The 19,866-nt window shown below is 38.5% G+C and overlaps 1 protein-coding gene across 3 annotated transcripts in view; it reads right to left on the reverse strand.

The window, feature by feature from the left end:
- ATRNL1 (attractin like 1) overlaps positions 1 to 19,866 on the reverse strand; it is a 512,979-nt gene that overhangs the window by 357,884 nt on the left and 135,229 nt on the right. For all 3 annotated transcript variants that reach the window (XM_079976622.1, XM_079976621.1, XM_079976623.1), the window contains exons 18-19: positions 12,506 to 12,724; positions 9,264 to 9,401 (exon numbers count right to left, since the gene is read on the reverse strand). In XM_079976622.1, the coding sequence (XP_079832748.1) occupies positions 9,264 to 9,401; positions 12,506 to 12,724 (357 nt within the window). The remainder of the gene's footprint in view (positions 1 to 9,263; positions 9,402 to 12,505; positions 12,725 to 19,866) is intronic.

The following is a 19,866-nucleotide window of genomic DNA, read 5'->3' on the forward strand; positions in this document are numbered from 1 at the left end:
ACCCCCCCCCCACGGTTGCCACTTAGGGCCATCTGCCTTCAAGCTCTTTGCTCTCCTACTTTTAAAGCTTACCTGGTTCTTGGAGATGGTGGGTCTGGAATGCTTTCTAGTGATAACGTGTCAGCCAGAGGCTCCAACTCTGCCTCCTCCTCCTCCTCTCCCATTATTTCCCAACTATTCCCCTCATCTTCCTCTGAGCTGTGACCTCCTTCAAACCCCTGTTGTAATTCCAAACTACTTCTCTGGAATTGTCAGGCTGGGGAGGCGGTCACCACCATTCCTCCTCTGCCCAGTCCCTGACACTGGTGAAATTTTGCCTATATTGCACCATCAAACTCTGCTTCCGTGCACACAATATTTGCTGCTTAAATGTACTAGCCATGGGCATACAAAATTCTTACAAGGTCCAGGAAGTTAACTTATTAAAAAACCAAAAACCAAATAACTGTTGTCTCTTTATTCAGGGTACCTTTTAAGCTATAAGAAAACCTTTAATCAGATAACTTAGAAATAAAATGATGCCTGCTGGATCAGACCAAAGGTCTATCTAGACAAGTATCCTGTTTCTTGCAGTAGCCAACCAAATGCCTTCTAGTAGCCCACATACAAGACATGATGGCAATAGCCCTCTAGTCCTGTCATTCCATTGTGACTGGTATTTACAGGTATAGTGCCTCAGAATCAGCTCTATCATGACACAAAATTAGGAATGGCAGCAGGAGGCAGAAAATTTGCACCCCTGGACTCTGCTCACTTATCTCTCTGCCCTCCACTCAGCTCTCCAGAACCAACCCGTACCCTCCTCTCCTGATGGTCGTTAATTTATCTTCCAGCTAAATGAATCTAAAAAGGCCAATGAACAAAATGTTTCTTCAGCTGCAGCACACAAGCTGGCACTAAGGAGGGAGAGGCAGATGGTGAGGGAGGAGGAAAAGGGACATTTGCAGGGCTTGTGAAAACTGAGGAAATAATGACTGAAGTGAAAGAAGAGATACAGGCTTAATTCCAACGATCACAAATGAGTTGTAACAAGCCTGAGGCTTGCAGGGTCCCTCCTCCTCCTCCAAGAGATAAGCAGCAGTTGGTTTTCAATTTGTGACAAAACCATAATTTGCCGTTTTGTCCCATAATTTGCAACTGAAACAGCACCTAGCTGTGATCTTGGTTGACACTATTTATACCTAGCTGCATTAGGATGAAGCTGCTAACTATGACTTGTCACAACTTAGAAGTTCAGTATTGACTATACTGACTGGCAACAACTCTCTAGGGTTTCAAATGGGGTACCATCCTAGTCCTACCTGGAGATGCCAAGGATTGAATCTGGGATCTTCTGCATACAAAGCAGATGTTCTACCAATGGGCTATGGTCTTTTTCAAGGAGAGGGGTGAAAATCCCATTGCGCAAATGGAAATCCTTGCACTGATGGGACACGGTAGTTAAATGCCGCCCTCTACATTGCAAAATAAATATTTGTTACAACTGCAGCTGGCAGCTATATTGCTTCCAGTTATATAAACAAACAGATTCCATAATAGTTTAAATTGCTAATAAAATGACACATATTTACAGGGTAAGTCTAACACTAAATAGTGTAAAATCCTCTTCAGACGCCATCAATATAAATATTCCTGTTAACGTAAAAATGCAGGAGCAGCAATGGCATGTTTTTATAGCACTTTTAGTAAGAAACATACACTACACTTCATTATGTTTGCAAGTATGTGTTTCTTTTTTTCCACTTGTCTGCCCTTGACAAATGCAGAAGAAATTACAAGCTTTTAATATAAGCAATGTGTACTGTTTAATTTACCACAACCTAAAGCTTAAATGCTTGATTTTATAGTAAATGATTAAAAGACAGTCAGACAGTTAATGAACCTCAAATTGTAGAATAGCTATTTGCAATTACACTGAACTAGTAAACATACTGAATGATTTTCATTGTAAGGGTAGTGATTATTGTCTTCTATTCCTGCACTGAAAGCTGGGCAAAATGGACTACCTACTTACATACAATTAAGTTTTGGGGGCACTATCATGGATTATAGCCATCAGTCAGGCACCACAAAGCTTCAGTACTCATCTTCTAACCTGGACTTTGCCGAGTCACATAACATTTGGCCAAGAATTTGGGAAGAAAGACCACCCAGCTTTAAGATTACGATAATCAATAACTTATGTGACCGATATGGCAGGTGGATCTTAGGTCTGCCATTACCAATTTCATAAAGCATACAAAGATGACCGTTTCAAAATTATAATATTCCATGTAAGACTCAAAACAGAGTGTCGTGTTAGATGAAAGGTTTTCATCAAAATTGCTCTTGAAAGTAAATCAGAGGATTGGAAGAAGATGTTGTACTTGAAAACCTTTATGAAATCTATGAAACACTGAAATAATTTATATATATGTTCAATCAACTATGTGTTATTAAGATGACAGTTATATCTGAACTGGCTCTGCATCACATTTGACCACTCTATTCCTCCTTCTGAACATGCATCTGCTTAATATGTTATTACTAGCCCACTGTAAAAGTAACATTTGTGTATACACACAAATTTTCATCACAACAATAAAAAAATTCAGACAAATATTGGTCACTGCACAAAATAATCCTTTAAAAGCAGCAACTTAGGTACCAGCACATTCATTCATTCATTCATTCATTCATTCATGAAAACAGTACAGAAACGTCTTTGAGGCAGCAAGAAATTTTAATGCTATTTAGGGCAAATAAATATGTGCATACTGTTGTATGCAATATGGAGACTGGTAAGAAGAAAATAAAGGTTCCTTGAAGACAATATAATTTACTAAAGAAAATCCATGCAGTAAAATTACCACCCATATAAAACTTATTTAATAATAAGCCTGTGGTGTGATTGTTTCTTGCTTGCTGGCTCAGCATAAAAAAATGTAGTTACTTATGCTGACAACAGAATAACCACAAACATTTTCATGAAGTACACATTTTAAGCAATTTAATTTAAAATGCAGTGGTTGCTTTCGCCATTATTTCAAGTACTGCTGAAAAGGAATTTCCGTTTCAAAATGAGTTCACCACACAGGTTATTTGTTTACCTTGGATTATTACACAAAAAAGGGTGTACATGAATAATTTTTAAATGCATAGTTTCAATGTGTCTCTCTCAAGAAACATTAATAAAATGTATGCTATTTATATTAACTCAGCATATTACACTGATTTATTAACATTCATGGCAATACTGAACCAAACTAATGAAGACTGGAACATTCTAATGTTCATGGGCACTACTGAAACATGATAAAAGGATGTCTGGAAAGATTAAAGGTATAACAAGCTATTGCACATTGTACATAGTCTTGTAATAAAGTGCAGCCATTTACCTCCAAAGTCAACAAATAGCATTTTATACGTAAAGTATATTGCAATCCTGATAATCACCCACTGTCATTAAGAAAATGACAGACTAAATCATCAAACTCTGTAAAGTGAGAGTCTAGTGGAATTTGAACAAACCCCAGCTGAAATGAAACATCTATAGGAATTCTAATGAAAGTGTTAAAAATGCAGAGATCGCTTACATTACTCACAAGATCTTGCACATTACTCTGTTGATGTTCAATTTTGACTGAAGTGAAATTGGAGATGGATTTATAGGGTTTTGCCCAGGCAAACATTTCTGTAACATTTATGAAAAAAGTTAGAAGCGTTTATGCTAGAATTAGTACAATTTTTGAGGTGTTACACCTCTAATAAAACACTCACGAGGGAGTTCACGAATACTTCCATTTTTCTTACAAATGGAAAATACTGGGTATTATGATGCCTAGGAAGGTTATTGGCCCCCAAGAAGTTTATTGTTATTTGTGCATACTCTCGCAGACAGCCCTAGGGCCATGCTAATGTTGCATGCGCATTTGTCAGCTTTCAAGATCAGAAAACGGTATTAAAAACAGAGAAATAGAGAAGATTATTATCTTAAACAAACACGGAATGTAACATTGAAAATTAATATAAAAGCATATCAAAAGATAAATCTTTCTTAGGGTAAACTGAACTAAATGTCATTCAATGAAGAGATATACTGCTATGCATGACTGATCATACCATCTGAAAATTAATGAACTCTTGACACTATAAGTTCACAATTTTCATGGCTTATGCTTCATGCGTCAAAAATTACTGTACTCTCCCAGTACCATATGGTGAATATTAACACAGAGAAAATCAAATTAAACTTTTGGAAGAAGCTTAGTTCTTTCTGAAATCACATTCTTTGTTCAATCTATATTATTCAGTATGAAAAATGTGTTGTACACATAGAAAAATGGAATTTGAGGCTGAGGGGTGAGAAAACATTGTTCCAGAACATTTAATGCACAATTAATATGAGACACAGTCTTGGCTTATGAAAACCCCTAGTCAATACAATTTAATGAGTCTCCTTCACAGCATTCTATGAAAAGGAGTTTGATCTTGCACACTGCTAAACCCAATGAGAACTGGCAGTACAGAGCATATATTTGGCAGAAACTCCTTTGCTCAAATACTCATGCATTCCTTCTCCCTCTGTGAGCAAGTGTTCTGAATATTTATTGTACCTAGTGAAGAGTTATTTTAATTCAAAAGCTAGCAGCCTCTTTAAGACCACTGTTTAGTCTTATAAGAGGTCACATTTTTATATCTATTTCTAAGTTACCAATAAAGCTACCAGCACGTAGATACCCTTTCCTTCGAGTTTTCTTAGAATACTGATTCCTCCAAACATCCCTAGAGCATTAGCTAAAGCAGGGCTCTGAGATGGGAGAATATGGGGGGGGGGGGTATTGCTGCACTCTGAACCATCATTTAAAAATAAAAATAAAACTTCCTACTATTGTAAATGATTGGTTGTAGAAATAAGGTGAATAACATCTATTTTGCTTCTTGTCCTCTCTCTTGTGTGTCAATAAGACCTTGTGCTTACCTATGGATTCAGCCAGAATGTCCTTAAGGAACTTCCTCCTGAAGAGCTTACCACTTGTAAAGAGCAATGGAGAGGTTGGCATGAGATGGGGAGTCTGCATACCAGTGTCTAAGTCATTGTGTGTGTCTAGCTAATACATTAGCCACAAGGGCACAAGATGCAGATTGAGTCATATCCATTATAGATCTGCAATGTAGGCAGCTGGGTGATGTAGCTTAAGTAGTGTCTGACAGGTATGCTTGATCAAGTTTTCATAGTGTAATATATAATTTTTCTGTGCATTCTCAAAGGAATGGTAGGATCCTTGCTAAATGCCATGCCTTTGGCATCCCCATCAGAATTATTTGTGGGAGCATTTTAAAGCCATGTAATCAGAAGGTGAAATTGCATCATTATAATCATTATAATTCCTGCAAACCTAAGTTAGCTGAGTGCTCATGCAAATAGAATTCCCACTCACTCCCCTACTGCAGTCAGCTATATCCACCCCACCCTCCAGAAACCCTTCCCTTGAGTAACAGCTACCTTGAATATGGGACAGAGGGCTGAAGTGGGAGAGAATTGGGGGAAATTGGTTAGAGGGAGTTTGCAGGAGTGAAATGTTTACTTGAAAAGCTGGATACAAAATGCTAAACAATCAATAACAAAAATTTACAATGTAAATATAAATAATAAGGAACATAAAGTCTAGTTGGATCTAGAGATACATGAGTGAAATAAATTCTGCAGTGTTGCTGTTCCATTAATTAACCACTAGTGGAAACCACTGTGCATGACCTTGGCAAGACACTGTGTATATCTCTGAATTTCATTTCTCTTTGGTCATGCAATAATTTTGTGCTGTCAGCAAAAAAGACTTCCACTCATGGAAGCATGCCTCTGACTGAAAAAGAACAAGTCAAGAAACCAACTCTAAAAAAAAGTCTGCTATGCCAAGAAATTTTGTACCAGAGAGAAAAATAGATAAAGATAAACAGAAAATTCCAAGCAAACATAATATTTCATTGCCACAACCAAGAATACCCAGTAGTTTGTAGGAAGGCTTGATCACTAACATCAAATGCAACCTGTTATAAGATTACCATTAATCCTTTGGAAACTATCAAATGAGCATGAAAAAGATAAAAGGATGATACATAAATCAAGCTGCTGGATCTCTTCTGTACCAATCGAAGTAATAAGTAGTCATCAATTACAGGGCCTCTGAGTTCACCGTGTTCTTGGGATAAGTTGCTGAGTTAGCACAAAATGCACACCACTTAAAGGAAGTTGAGCCAGAACTGTTTCAGATAGTGCAATATAAGTGTTAACAAGTCTTATTTTCCCCACGGAAGGAAGTCTTTGTTACAGAGAACCTCAAATAAACTTATTTTCAGAAATTGTTAACAAGGCATGCATCCACATTAGATGCTACAATTCTCTTAAAAATCAAAGTTGTTAGCAAGACGCTTTAGTTACAAGTTGCTAGTCAGAATTGTAATTAAGAAACAAAAGGGTTTAATTTGTTTTGGTCCTACATGACTGCAAGTGGGAACACCAGAATTAAAGAAAATGAAACTGATGGTGAATAAAATATTGGTGAAAACAGAAACCTTTCATTCTTGAGATTCTCTCATTTTGAAATTATTTCATTTAGATGGGTGTACAAAATACAGTATTCCCTAAAGAAGACGTTAAGAGAATAATGTTAAGTAAACCAATCAAACTCTCCCACATGTTGCTTTTCTTTCCATCCCACATCTCTTACTACGCTTTACTAGCTATGCATTGTCATGCTACTCTTTCATCTCCCTGTGCATGAAAATTCACACATTTAGCTCAAAAATAGTGTACATTCACATACATCTTAACCAAAATAAGAGCAGGAACTTCCTTGAAAATTACCTGAGTGTTGAAAACTTTTATTTGGAAGGTGGGTTAAAGGCAAGGAATAGTCTTATTATAACAGCAACTATTTTTCTTCTCAGTCTTGCCGTAAATAAACTTCTGCATAATATCCAAACATACTGAGTCTCTTTTTAGACATTAAAACTGGGTACAATGAGCAAGGAAGGTAAGGTAAAAAGGTAAAGTACCCCTGGTCCAGTCAAAGGCAACTATAGGGTGTGGCACTCATCTTACTTCAGGCCGAGGGAGCCGGCATTTGTCCACAGACAGCTTTCCGGGTCATGTGGCTAACATGACTAAACCGCTTCTTGCACAATGGGACACCATGAAGCCAGAGCACACAGAAATGTTCTTTACCAATGAACAAGTAGAGTGGGTGTGGCACCATGAAAGCAGGCTCTATTTCAACCTACACATTATTTTTAAACTCATATTGATTCATTTACTTACTATGAGAGGGATACCAATATTCAAACCTATATGCAGACATTATATTGAAACCCTGAAATTACTGTACAGGTGATAGATTAAGCTGTTATGAGAAGATTGGTGGGCAATATTAATAAATTATTCTTTTCCCATTTTAATTTTGTACTCTGGCCTATGTGTTTTAAATGGTTTTATGATTTTGGATTTAAAATATTTTAAACTGCTTTGTGAAAGATTAATAAATCCCTGAAATAATATTGTATTTATTCTAGAAATATAAAATATGCAAGTGTCCAAAGCGATGTAATTTTTTTAATAATGTAACTATCATTTCTATTTCCAACCGTAATTTCTAACTATATTAAGTAGCCAGCTCAGAATTCATGTGTCCTGGGAACTCTCAGCATGTAGCTAGAACTCCAGAAAGTAGTCGTAAAATTTATAATTTCATAGGGCTCATAAATTGATTTTAGTCATTTTTACATTAATCATTCACTAAAGGTGACAGTATGCTTATTTAGTTATATAGCTAATGCTTCCCTGAAGAATAAAAGCTGCTTTAATATATCACTTTGCCATTCAGCAACTAGTGAGAGCAAAAGAACATTTTGTCAACTTCAGGAAATAAGAAAACTATTAAGAATTATTTAAAGCTTCATAAAACACCAAGAAAATGTGCAACTGTCAATAAGGGTAGCCATAAATCTTTCACTTGAATATTCTCACAATGTATTTAGCTTTAGCTTATCAAATGTGCACGTCCACATAACCAGTGTTACATTTTAAATTGCCAAAAGGCCAGGAAAGCCCATTAACAAATCAACACCTTCAGTGATTAAAGGGTCCTGTAAATTAACAGATCGACTTAACTGTCACATACGAAATATGTCAGTTAAAATTCTGTGCCTTTTCAATGGATTCAAGATCTATCCTTGCATGAGTATTTTGAACTTTCCATTATAAATGCAGAAGTGGGTGCGATTCCGCACATCCTCTTACAATGGTCAGATGAGAAGACTGCATTCGTTTTCAAGGTTACACAAGAATGTTTCACTGTAATCTGAAATTGAGCAAGTGAAGAAGGAACACCCCTTGATAAGATCTAGTAATTGGCTCATCCCACTGAAAAGGACATCAGAACGGTACCTGGAATATACCTGAAGCTTGTGTATATCTTTACACCGTAATTCAGAGTTGACCATTAAACAAGCCAGTTTCATAACCCATGACTTGAAGTTGGCTTGTTTAGAAACTAACCTAGCTGCTAGGTCCTAGCCGCTAGGATTCCTGGTTCAGGCATAACATTAAGCTAAGATTATTTGCAACTGAAAGTAAAATTAACAGAAGTCCTGCTCTCAGCCACAAAAGAAGAGAAGGGGAGCAAGTAGCATGGGAGTTGAGCACTTTCCTCTGGCTTATAGAGGCTCATCCACACTGTGCTAAACATGTGCCCACTGCCTCTGGAGCTTGTGATTCTATTTATCATCAAATCTAAATATGCCTAAGAAATGTTCTCCATATTTTCATGCTAACTCACTCAGCCAACCTGTCGACACAATAGTGCAATAGCTCCATCCCAAATAGTTCAGCAAACTGTAGCTCAGAGAGGGGAGGGAACTGGGGACATCTTTGCAATTCAAAAGAAGCTTACACAGCAACAATCCAAAGGTTCTTTGTGAGAGAACATGACATCTGATCAGAAGTAGAACCTCTGTCCCATCAAATGTCCTAGCCAATTAGCAGAGTTTGTTTTCACTTTGTACTAACTTCTGCAGTGCAGCAAAATGGAAAATTCAGTACGAAAATGGAGATATTTTATAATCTGGTATAAATGGAATTCATTAGTATAGCAGTTAAAGTAACACATTTATGGATTACTCCCTAAATGTCAAATTTAATGTTTAGTATTTTTTAAAAAAAGTAATCCATCAAACTATGAAATATTTTTCCTGATATTCAATTATGGAACAGTTTTAAAGGCACTTACCTGTACACTGCCCACCGTTTGTTGGATCTCCATAATATCCTGGCATACATGTTTCACACTGTTTTCCTGTAGTTAGGTTTTTGCACTGATCACAAACATTACCATTAACACAGGTGCTATGTCCATTGCACTGGCAAGCTGCAATTAAAAAAAGACAAAACTAGTTTTTAGCAGAGAATGAAAAAGAAGAGCAAAATACTAATTCTATCAGGAGAGGGAATAAATGAGTCTCTGTTAATTCTCCTTGATCTCTCAGTGGCTTTCGCTACCATCAACTATGGTATCCTTCTGGAGCGGCTGTTCGAGTTAGGGGTGGGTGGTACTGCTCTGTGGTAGTTCCGGTCCTACTTGGATGAATGTTTCCAGACGGTGCTGTTTGGGGAGTGTTCTTCAGCCCCATGCAGCCTTCAATATTGAGTTTCTCAGGGTTTGATTTTATATCCCATATTGTTTAGCATCTACATGAAACTGCTAAGTGCTGTTATCCAGCGGTTTGCAGTATGTTGTTGGCAATATGCTGATGACACACAGATCTACTCCTTTGCATCTACAGGTGAGGCAGTGGATGTGCTGGGCCATTGTCTTGCCTAGGTAATGGACTAGATGAGAGCCAAGAAACTGAAGCTCACTCTAGATAAGACTGAGGCACTGCTAGTGGATGGTTCCCTAGACTGGATGGATGGGAGGTTGCTTGCTCCTGATAGAGTTACACTTCCTCCGAAAAAGTGGGTACACAGATTGGGGGTACTTCTGGATCCCTTGTTGTCACTTGCTGTCACTTGAGGCTCAGGTGGTCTCAGTAGTGTGGAATACCTTCCATCTGCTTTAGCCGGTGGCCCAGCTACATGGCTATCTGGACAGGGACAGAAAACTACTATGCTCTGAGATCTACAGATCAAGGACAGTATACAAATTAAACAAAATAATAATAATTCCTCACAAAAATGATAACAGAATATTGTGCTTAGTACTTTAGAAATAATGGAAGGTTTTAGTGAAATTAACAATTTGAAACTAGCTAGCAGAGGACTATAAATAAAATACTGCAAGTGATGTCATTGCTTGCAGTTCATTTATTGAATAAAATTACCAGTTAATGAATAAAAGAAGAAAGCAATTTTTCCTGCACCCCTCGGAAGAATGAAGCACAAGACTCCAGGAGTTGGTCTAGTTTGATGTCAGAAAGCAAGGATCGAGTGTAGGCTTGGCTATTTATAATGTTATTAACACACTCTGCTGTATAGTTTTCAGTGCTACTGCCACCATCCCAAGTGACCACTGCTTCAGTTTTAGTCTTAGTTTAACCCCTTTATCATGTCTAGGATCTTTATTCCATTTTACCATATACTGTAAAGCATTCTCTACAGCACCATTAATCAAGTGTCCAACTTCATACTGCTTAATCCAAGAGTGTCATGCTAGGAGAGAAAGCACGGCTCTGATCCTAGAACCTTCAATAATACACTTGAATATCATATACTTCATTTTTCCATTCAGTTATAGGAACCATATACTGAAGTACTAATGTACTCAGCTGCACAACTGTGATGAAAACAGTTTCTCCCTGCTGTTTTTACATTGGCTACACTAGACAGCAGCTATGTGTTAAATGAGTGAACAGAAAAAGTTTTCTTCCCACAATCCAATGCCTTAAGTGCCTTTTTCACTACACTGCATGTTTCACCTATTAAACAGATTATGCTTCAGTGCTTGTACAATAATCAGAGGTTAATAAGGGATTAGTCTCATTCGTTTTTTATGAGCAGATGTTACATTCTTTTCTTCACGGAGCACTGCTAAATTGTTTTGATTCGGCATCCATTGTTTCTCTGTTATTGAATTATTTCTTGTAACACTGATTAACTAAAGATTGCTGTGTAATTTAATAAACCCGATGATGGTCTCAAATTTAAGAATAGTTAACGTCATTAGCTTTGATATTTATCTGGTCTGTTACAAATGTCACAGTGCTAAATTAAACCAACTGATCAGCAATCAATTCATTATTTGGAATAGTATTACTAGGACTGTGCTGAATGTTTATGAGAGTGCACCTGGGCTAAAGAGAAAAAAGAAAAAGAGAGTCTTCATCAGGATGCCCAAGATCATCCCTAGACACCAACCACACAAGCATGCCTTTGTTTCTCTTTGCTGCTCCACTTGGCATTGGTGCTTTAGTGTCTTTCTTCCTATTCTTTTTTTTAAAACCCTACTTGCTGCCTATATCATGCCCAATAGCCAAGATTATACCATGACCATGCAACACCATTGAGTCTATTAGGTCTGGATACTTGAATTGTCTTGTGATGTCAAGCTAATAGCAAGAAACATTGCATTGCCACTGTGTTCTGAATGGGTATCAGGGAAGAGCATGGCTGTTATTCTATGAGCACTATGGTTTGCAGATGGTTCCCTTAAAGTTACCTAACACTGGGGGCCCTAATTGTCCCAACAGTTACTAATATAGTCTTTCTGCTTTGATAACTTAGTAAGAGAGTATGCAGAGAAGGGCAAACATGCAGCTTGAGATTCAGACAGTTGTGACCTGTAACTGTGTTCAAGGGAAATTCTTAAACCCAACTTGTTCATATAAGCCTTTGAAAATTGATTATAAAAGTATAGTGGTTTTGATTCATTTTTATTGTGAGTTTTTGTGTTCTGCATATCTCACTGGATGCTTGAATAAGGAGTTAGATTTATAAAATTCTTAAAAAAAATACAATTAAAGAAAAGGATAAAAGCCTATATTGAGTCGTCATTTCTTCCTTGCAGCAGAACAGCAAATCTCTTCAGGATTTTAACTGCACTGAAATTTGGTTTTTAAAACTTACTGGTGAAATGAGAAGAAATTGCAAACCCATGATGCTTAATCACTTGAGTCAGGAGTGGTGTTGACTGTAAATGCATCAAGATGTGAAGTTCCAGAACCTCTATTTATTCTGTAATGAAAAACTGCCTTTGTATCTAGCTGAGGTATCTGTGATCTATTAATCATGGATTAGAACCAAATTAGAATAGCTGAATAAGTTCAAGGGTTCCACATAAATCTGCTCTAGAGTTCAACTACTTTTCCCTTCTGCCCTTGACTTTACTTCTTCCACCTACTTGCTTCTTTCCTCTGCTTCCATTTATTTTAATATTCAGAAACTGGCAGAAGGAGTGTGCATATATATCTCCTACCCAGCACAACAGTTCTTTAATTTAATTGCATCTAGGTAACAATAATAATTAGGAGATCCTACCTGGGCACTGGATAAAAGACCAATCATAATTTTTCTCTTTGGGACAAAGATTGTTGTCAAGAACCATCTCAGTAGAATGTATCCCATTCAACTTCATTGGCCCCCTTGAAGACCCTTCCACACAATGGCCTTTGCCTGTGTTGCTGGGATCGTTGCACCATCCACATCCTGGGTGTTCCAAACATTGTCCACACGTTCTCAATCCAGAGCAGTTCTGAGCTATAATACACAGGTTATAATCAACAGTCTTTAAAAGCAGAGTATCTGTGAGAGGTCTCTAGTACAGTTAATGTTCTGAAAACAGCTGAAAGTAATTCAACTTTTCTGCCAGCCTTTTATACTGCTTTCATGCCAATTATTCTGAAGAAAAGCATACATTACTATTGCTATAAAGATGATAAAATACTGAAGATATAATATCACAAGCAAAAGTTGTTTCATCCCTCTGAAGCAGATGTCCACAACAAGGTATGCAATGTCCTGTTTAAGAGGTATTGTCAGGGAACTGCCATCGGAGCCAGAGGGAGAGGGAGGGCTCCAGAGGGATTCCGGAGAGCGTCCCGGGATGGGGAGAAGCAGCCCATCTTCTGGGGAAGGAAATCAGCGTAGCACCAGTGGAGAAGGGGGGCAGATGGGGGAGTTGGCGAGGCGGTCCCACGACTCCTCACTGGGGACCAGCGGGGAGAGCACGGGTCCTCCACTGCCCACACCCTCCTTGCGCAGAAGGCTTCTGCGCAGGGAGAGTAGGCGGAGACTAGGCGTCAAAGAGCTTCTTTGCTGGAAGAAGTTCAAGAAACGCCCACTGGCGGATTCTGCAAGCGATTGAGACAGCCACGGGCGAGTGGCTGTCCAGACAGAAAAGGTTCACTCAGGCAACCCAGCCAGGTGTGGCGCCAATTTACGCACAAGCAACCCCTAGAACCATCACAGGTATATACCCCCACCTTTCTGCACATATATAATTAAGGCATTTAACAAACTAACGCCACATCTAAATTTATCTAAACTTCAAGTGCAGTAAATAAAAGCAATAAAAACCAGCACATCCAAATTCAATAGTATTAAAAACATGGAAATATATAGTGGTTCCTAAGGATACAATCCTACAACCCATGGGGGTGATTTGGAAGACATAAGATAGTGTGAACTTGACTTTCTATAGCCTGTAGAGAGGAAGTCTTCTACCAAAGGTCCTCCTTGGACAGTGGTGCAGCCCTCCATTACCATGACTGTCCTACATGACTCAAAATGGAGTTGTTTGGGAACATACCAGAGTATGACAGGGTGTCCAAGAATCTTCAGGAACCTGGGCTCCCACACTCCTTTCACCAGCCAACATATTTCCTGCCCCACAAGCAGAGCCAAAAGCTACTCAAATCAGTAGCTATTGTGGTTCATCCCTTCCCCTTAAGAGTTTCGAAGAGTTTTGTTTCTTCTAAAGAATTTGTTTGGCTGATTATATATTTTCCCTAGTAGTTTGAGAGTGATTCCCAATTTAGTTCCAAATGGTGAGATATATCAGAGATAACACAATGTCTTTTTACTAGACCAAGTCCTCTCTCTCAAAGCACTTATGTGTGCCCTTTGGGATCTTGTTAGAATCTTGAGCTCTCATTTTACAAAACAATACCAGAAACAACTGTGTGCTCAAAAGTTTCTACTTTCCAGAGTTCAAGTAATAAAAATAAGGTTGGTAATCTGTCAAGTCCCTTGTTTTTCAAACACACTTCACCATTTCAGGCTGCAACTCTAAACTCAACAGGATTTAATTCTGAGCAAACTTGCATAGGCTTGTTCTGTAAAGAAGTGACATCATTTTAAAGCTTGTACAGCAGAATCATAAACAAGTTTACTCCAAGTTCAGTCTTGCTGTGTTCATAGAATTACAGTCTTCAAGAGATGAATTTTGAGAGAATATCCTGGATTGCACATATTGTTCAGTAAAATCTTTTTGCTATTGGTCTTTATGGGTTAAAGGTACAGTGGTACCTCGGTTTTCGACCATCTTGGAAGTCAAATGTTTTGGTTTTCGAACACCAAAAACCCGGAAGTAAATGCTTCCGTTTTTGAACGTGCCTCGGACGTCAAATGGCTTACACTGAGTTTTTTTTCAATTTTCTCTATTGAATTTGCAGACCACCCTTTGCGCCTCAGTTTTGGAATGTTTCAGAAGTTGAACAGTCTTCCGGAACGGACTTCCGGAACAGATTACTTTCAAAAACTAAGGTACCACTGTAATGTGTTCACAGTCTTTCATTGTGGGAAACTTCACACATATGTGAGTATCTTTGTTTCATATATTGTTTCAAACTATGCCCAACATTTTAAGTCATGCATTTATCATTTAAATAACCACAGACAATCTTCTGTTACAAACTTACGGATGACAACTCCTTTCTCCCTACTATACATAGGAAAAGGCTCAGGCAAGCTTTATTGTCTCCAGCTAGAATTCCTGACAAACAGAAAGCCAGAAATAACAGACCACACATAAATCTAATGAGCCATATCTGGAAACAGAGGATGCTCTTGATAAGCAGGGAATCACCTAAAATGGTGTGCCATGACATAAGCAGGGGCTAGGGCAACAGTTTAGTCAGTGTATATGGGCTATTTGGCTTTGCAAGGCTTCTCTGACCTGCACAATGGGCAGCAGACCTGATACTTAGTTGATAACATACAGTAATTTACGTCCCATACCTTCAGCATAAATTCATGTGCCCAGGGCAGCTAATAAAGTAATAAGATATAAAAAGTACAACACAAACACATTTTTTTAAACAAAATAAAACAGAAATATGTTTTGCCTAGTGCCTAAATGAAATGGAGACGAAAGTTCCAAACAGGCAGGGAGCGAGCACTCCACTAGTCACCAACAAGATGTTAAACTGATTTTTTAAAAACAAAAAAATTGAGTAAGTTTGAATAGTAGCTGTTTTTGTGCACAGGGGACACTTTCTAGATCAATGTGCATGTTTCAGAGCCCCTCGGTGTCTGCCACAGAACACCAGTATGCTGCAAAGGATTCAGAAACATATTTTAGGACCCCTGGGGACTGGCCAAGCCTGTTGGCACTAGCCATCGTACCACATTAGGACCCAATCACTTTTGGTACACTCATCAGGGAAAAAACCCAGTATACAATTTTTGCCAAAAAGCATTCTATCAATGGGAAGGAAATAAATTACATCCTAAAGAGGGGGAATGTTCTCAGAACAAATTGGCATGTAAAAAATCAATCATCACTGCAACATGGAGCATGAATTAATAGAAGCTGACAATACAGTGAAACAACACCCCCCCAAAAAAGAATCAAAGTGCAATTAAAGCTTCTATGTTGTGGGTAATGTGCACCACACTAAAGGCTGATTAGGGTGTTTATTTTCAGTACCAATTCTAAAAGATGCAAAGAAGGAAGAAAGAGAAGGAACCTGACCTATGCTTTTAGCATCATTTGAAGGGTCACATAGATTTAAGGAAAAATATCCCACTGACCACTAGAAGATACTCAGCAGGATACATGTGTGTCTGTGGACACTCCCCACACTTCAACTTTAACTGAACTAGGAGAAATATACCCATTAAGTTACACATATATTTGCCTGTTGCAACATGATGATTTTCTTCTTTATTAATGTAAATCATTTTAATCAATGGAAGCCTATCCTTCCATGTCTAGTATGGGTTCCGTTAGTTGACACATGTATGAACTTCAGTATTGTGCTTCACACTTGCCAAGAACATTTAGGTTCTCTGACGATCACCATTAATGTTCTAAGTCAGTGGTGTCCAAACTTTTCAATGGGCCAGATTTGATGAAGTGAACATGTTGAGCTTTTTTTAGGATTTTACCCCAAATTTGTTGAGCTTTCTTAAGGATTGAAGTCATCGTTGACAAACTTATTCCTTTTGGGAGGGGGATGTCCCCCTGAAAGTTGTTGCTCACTGAGGGTTAAATAAGCAGGCAAGAAACCCGCAGACAGGAGGGTGGGAGAGCGAGCCGCACGGGAGAGCGAGCTGCACACCGGGCACCCAGCGGCCACGATAGAGAGCCGCACGCAGGGTGCCTACACGAGCCAGCCAGTGGCCAGAAAATAAAACAGGGCGCATGTGCAAGCCAGCTGGTGGGAGGTTCCAAGGGTCAATGCTGGTGAGCTGCAGCTCTCCGGTGATGCATTGGCTCCTGGGCAGAACAAGCCGAGCAGCAGGCGCTCGGGGGCGGCAACAGATTCATTTCTCAGAATTGCTTGGGGGTCCGGATTAAATCAACCAGGGGACCGGATTTGGCCCCCAGACCGGACTTTGGACATGCCTGCTCTAAATCAATACTAGTAAGAAAGCAGGCTCAGACAGAATTTGCCTACAAAACAATCACCTGTGGAACATAATTTTCCAATTTATTAAAAGGCCATATGAGCTTCCACATATCAGACTTTAGTTATAACTTTGATGAAGGGGGATACATAGAATTAAAACAAAGCAAGTTAAAGAATTTTCTACTAATGGCAATGTAAAGGAGAAGAGCAACTGGAAGGCCTTGGTCACGAAGAACCTTTTGGAACTTAATGCAGACTGTTACCATTAATAATCCTGGCTGGTGCAGTTTATGCCAAAGCATAACCTGTTCAGAAATATGATAGCATTATGTATTTTATCTCTAACACCATCATAAACCTCACGGTCTTGGAACTTTAGAGGATCATACACCCTTCAGAGCAGATAAGAGGATGTGGGGGTCTGAAAAAGGAAGAAAGGGAAGATGGCAGTCCCATTTGTGCAAATGGACATCCACTGTGCAAGTGGAATGCCCCAACTAGATAACACCCTGTTTTATACTTTTCATAAAATTGACCTGTTTGAAATAAATCTGGGCTATAGCCATCATGCCCTGTTGAGCTTCCCATGGGCATTTTACAAGAAGAGTTTCAAGACTAGATAGGTCTTCTGTCTCATCCAGCGGAGCTCCTTTAACGATCTTATGAATTCTTAATGAACTCAGTATTTTATATATTACCATTTTTAGATTATGTAAATGGTTTTTCAATGCATATTTTATACTATGAATAACATATGTAATTTTATATTAGGTAACATGGCTAGTATAACTGATATTATGGTTAATACAATTTGTATTACATATAATACATGCTATTCTTGTATTTAGACTGTTGTAACATAGTTTTTGATGCACTATGGGCACAATGGTTTTATGGAAAATGCAATACAATGTATATAAACAAACCAACTATTCTACATGTGGGCCAAAATGGTGGCATTTATATAAACCTCTGCTTCTACTTAAGTTTCTTACATTTATGATTAAAGGTTCTCTCTGGACTGCCTTCTATCAGTCTGTTATTTTTCAGATCAGAAATGATTTCATAATAATAGTACTAGCATACGAGCCATTTGCAGATACAGATTTAAGAAAGTTTCTTCGTTCTTATTACAGCACATTTTTAATGGAAAATATTTCTATTAAAACACATCACTCTTGTTGACCCTGTATTTATATTACCATTATTGACATTAAGAGAACACAATGCCCTCCAGAACAGCAGGGATGCTAAACCATAGTGCAGAAACAATAAACAGTAGAATGGTAACATCCTGTCCTGCTATTAAAGGAAAGCATTAACAAAAATTACTGGTGCTGTAGCAGCATTCACTCCTTTAGAAGGAAAACCTAAGGAGCTAACTACATATTTCTTGGCAGTCATCCACTGTTTTCCCCATAATACCACAGTGCTCTTTGGAATACTAATATATCTGATGAAGTAGAAAATTCTTGTATTGAAGTCCTTGCATAATAAACTAGTGAGTCTAGTCTGTGGCAAACCTTTTTTTTTGTTCTTAGACAAAATTATACATTTGTGGGGAAAAGCCTATAACTACCCCACTTTTTTAAACATGAGATCAAAATGCAGAATGCGACAGATACACAGCCCCTTTGGGATTTGAAGAATGAGCAATTGAGGGCAGGGATCTGCATGTGAAAAATATAAAGGAGAAATGGGATTGAAAGCTGACTCTTTAAAATCCTCTTCTCTCTTCTCCCAATCCAAAGAACAGCAGAGGGTGACTTTAGCTTGCTGAACATACTACTTAATCACCACTCTAGTAAATGGTGCCATGCTACTATTGCACTTCTATACAGAACAAAAGGAGCAAACACAAGCCTTTCATACTTTGTATGTCAATGCTTTCCCACAGCATTCATGTGATACTGTAGAAATAGGATGAAATAATAAGCAGATATAATATAAACTACATAGGCACCAAGCGAAAACATTTCTTTTTAACCAGGCCTTTGGCTGATTATCATTCCATGTCCTTTCAAAGGGAGGTTATTGATTTGTTTTTGTTCTTACTTTTATTATGTATTTTGTGTTCTCATTTTGTATTTTGATGCTGTGAACTGTCCTGTGACAATAAACAATAATAATACAAAGGACAAAGAAAAGGTATGTGTTAAGTTGCTCAACTTTGGCTTACCATTACATGCATGAACCTCAGGCTCCTATATTCCCTCCACACACACCTTCCTCTGGCACAGCTGTGTGGAGATTGAAAGCCTCGCTTCTTTCTTCAGTTCTAAACCAAAGTTTAGGGTTATACCCCAAACCTAAATTAATCTTCACTATGTTGCTGTTTAGTCGTTTAGTCATGTCCAACTCTTTGTGACCCCATGGACCAGAGCACGCCAGGCACTTCTGTCTTCCACTGCCTCCCGCAGTTTGGTCAACTCATGCTGGTAGCTTCGAGAACACCATCCAACCCTCTCATCCTCTGCCGTCCCCTTCTCCTTGTGCCCTCTATCTTTCCCAACATCAGGGTCTTTTCCAGGGAGTCTTCTCTTCTCATGAGGTGGCCAAAGTATTGGAGCCTCAGCTTCACGATCTGTCCTTCCAGTGAGAACTCAGGGCTGATTTTCTTAAGAATGGATGCGTTTGATCTTCTTGCAGTCCATGGGACTCTCAAGAGTCTCCTCCAGCACCATAATTCTACTTTTTAAGATGCTGTCTAGGTTTGTCATTGCTTTTCTCCCAAGAAGCAGGCGTCTTTTAATTTCATAGCTGCTGTCACCATCTGCAGTGATCATGGAGCCCAAGAAAGTAAAATCTCTCATTGCCTCTATTTCTTCCCCTTCTATTTGCCAGGAGGTGATGGGACCAGTGGCCATGATCTTCGTTTTTTTGATGTTGAGCTTCAGACCATATTTTGCGCTCTCCTCTTTCGCCCTCAATAAAAGGTTCTTTAATTCCTCCTCACTTTCTGCCATCAAGGTTGTGTCATCTGTGTATCTGAGGTTGTTGATATTTCTTCCGGCAATCTTAATTCCAGCTTCGGATTCATCCAGC

Source organism: Podarcis cretensis (assembly GCF_951804945.1).
Source record: "Podarcis cretensis genome assembly, chromosome: 5".
Lineage (NCBI taxonomy): Eukaryota > Metazoa > Chordata > Lepidosauria > Squamata > Lacertidae > Podarcis > Podarcis cretensis.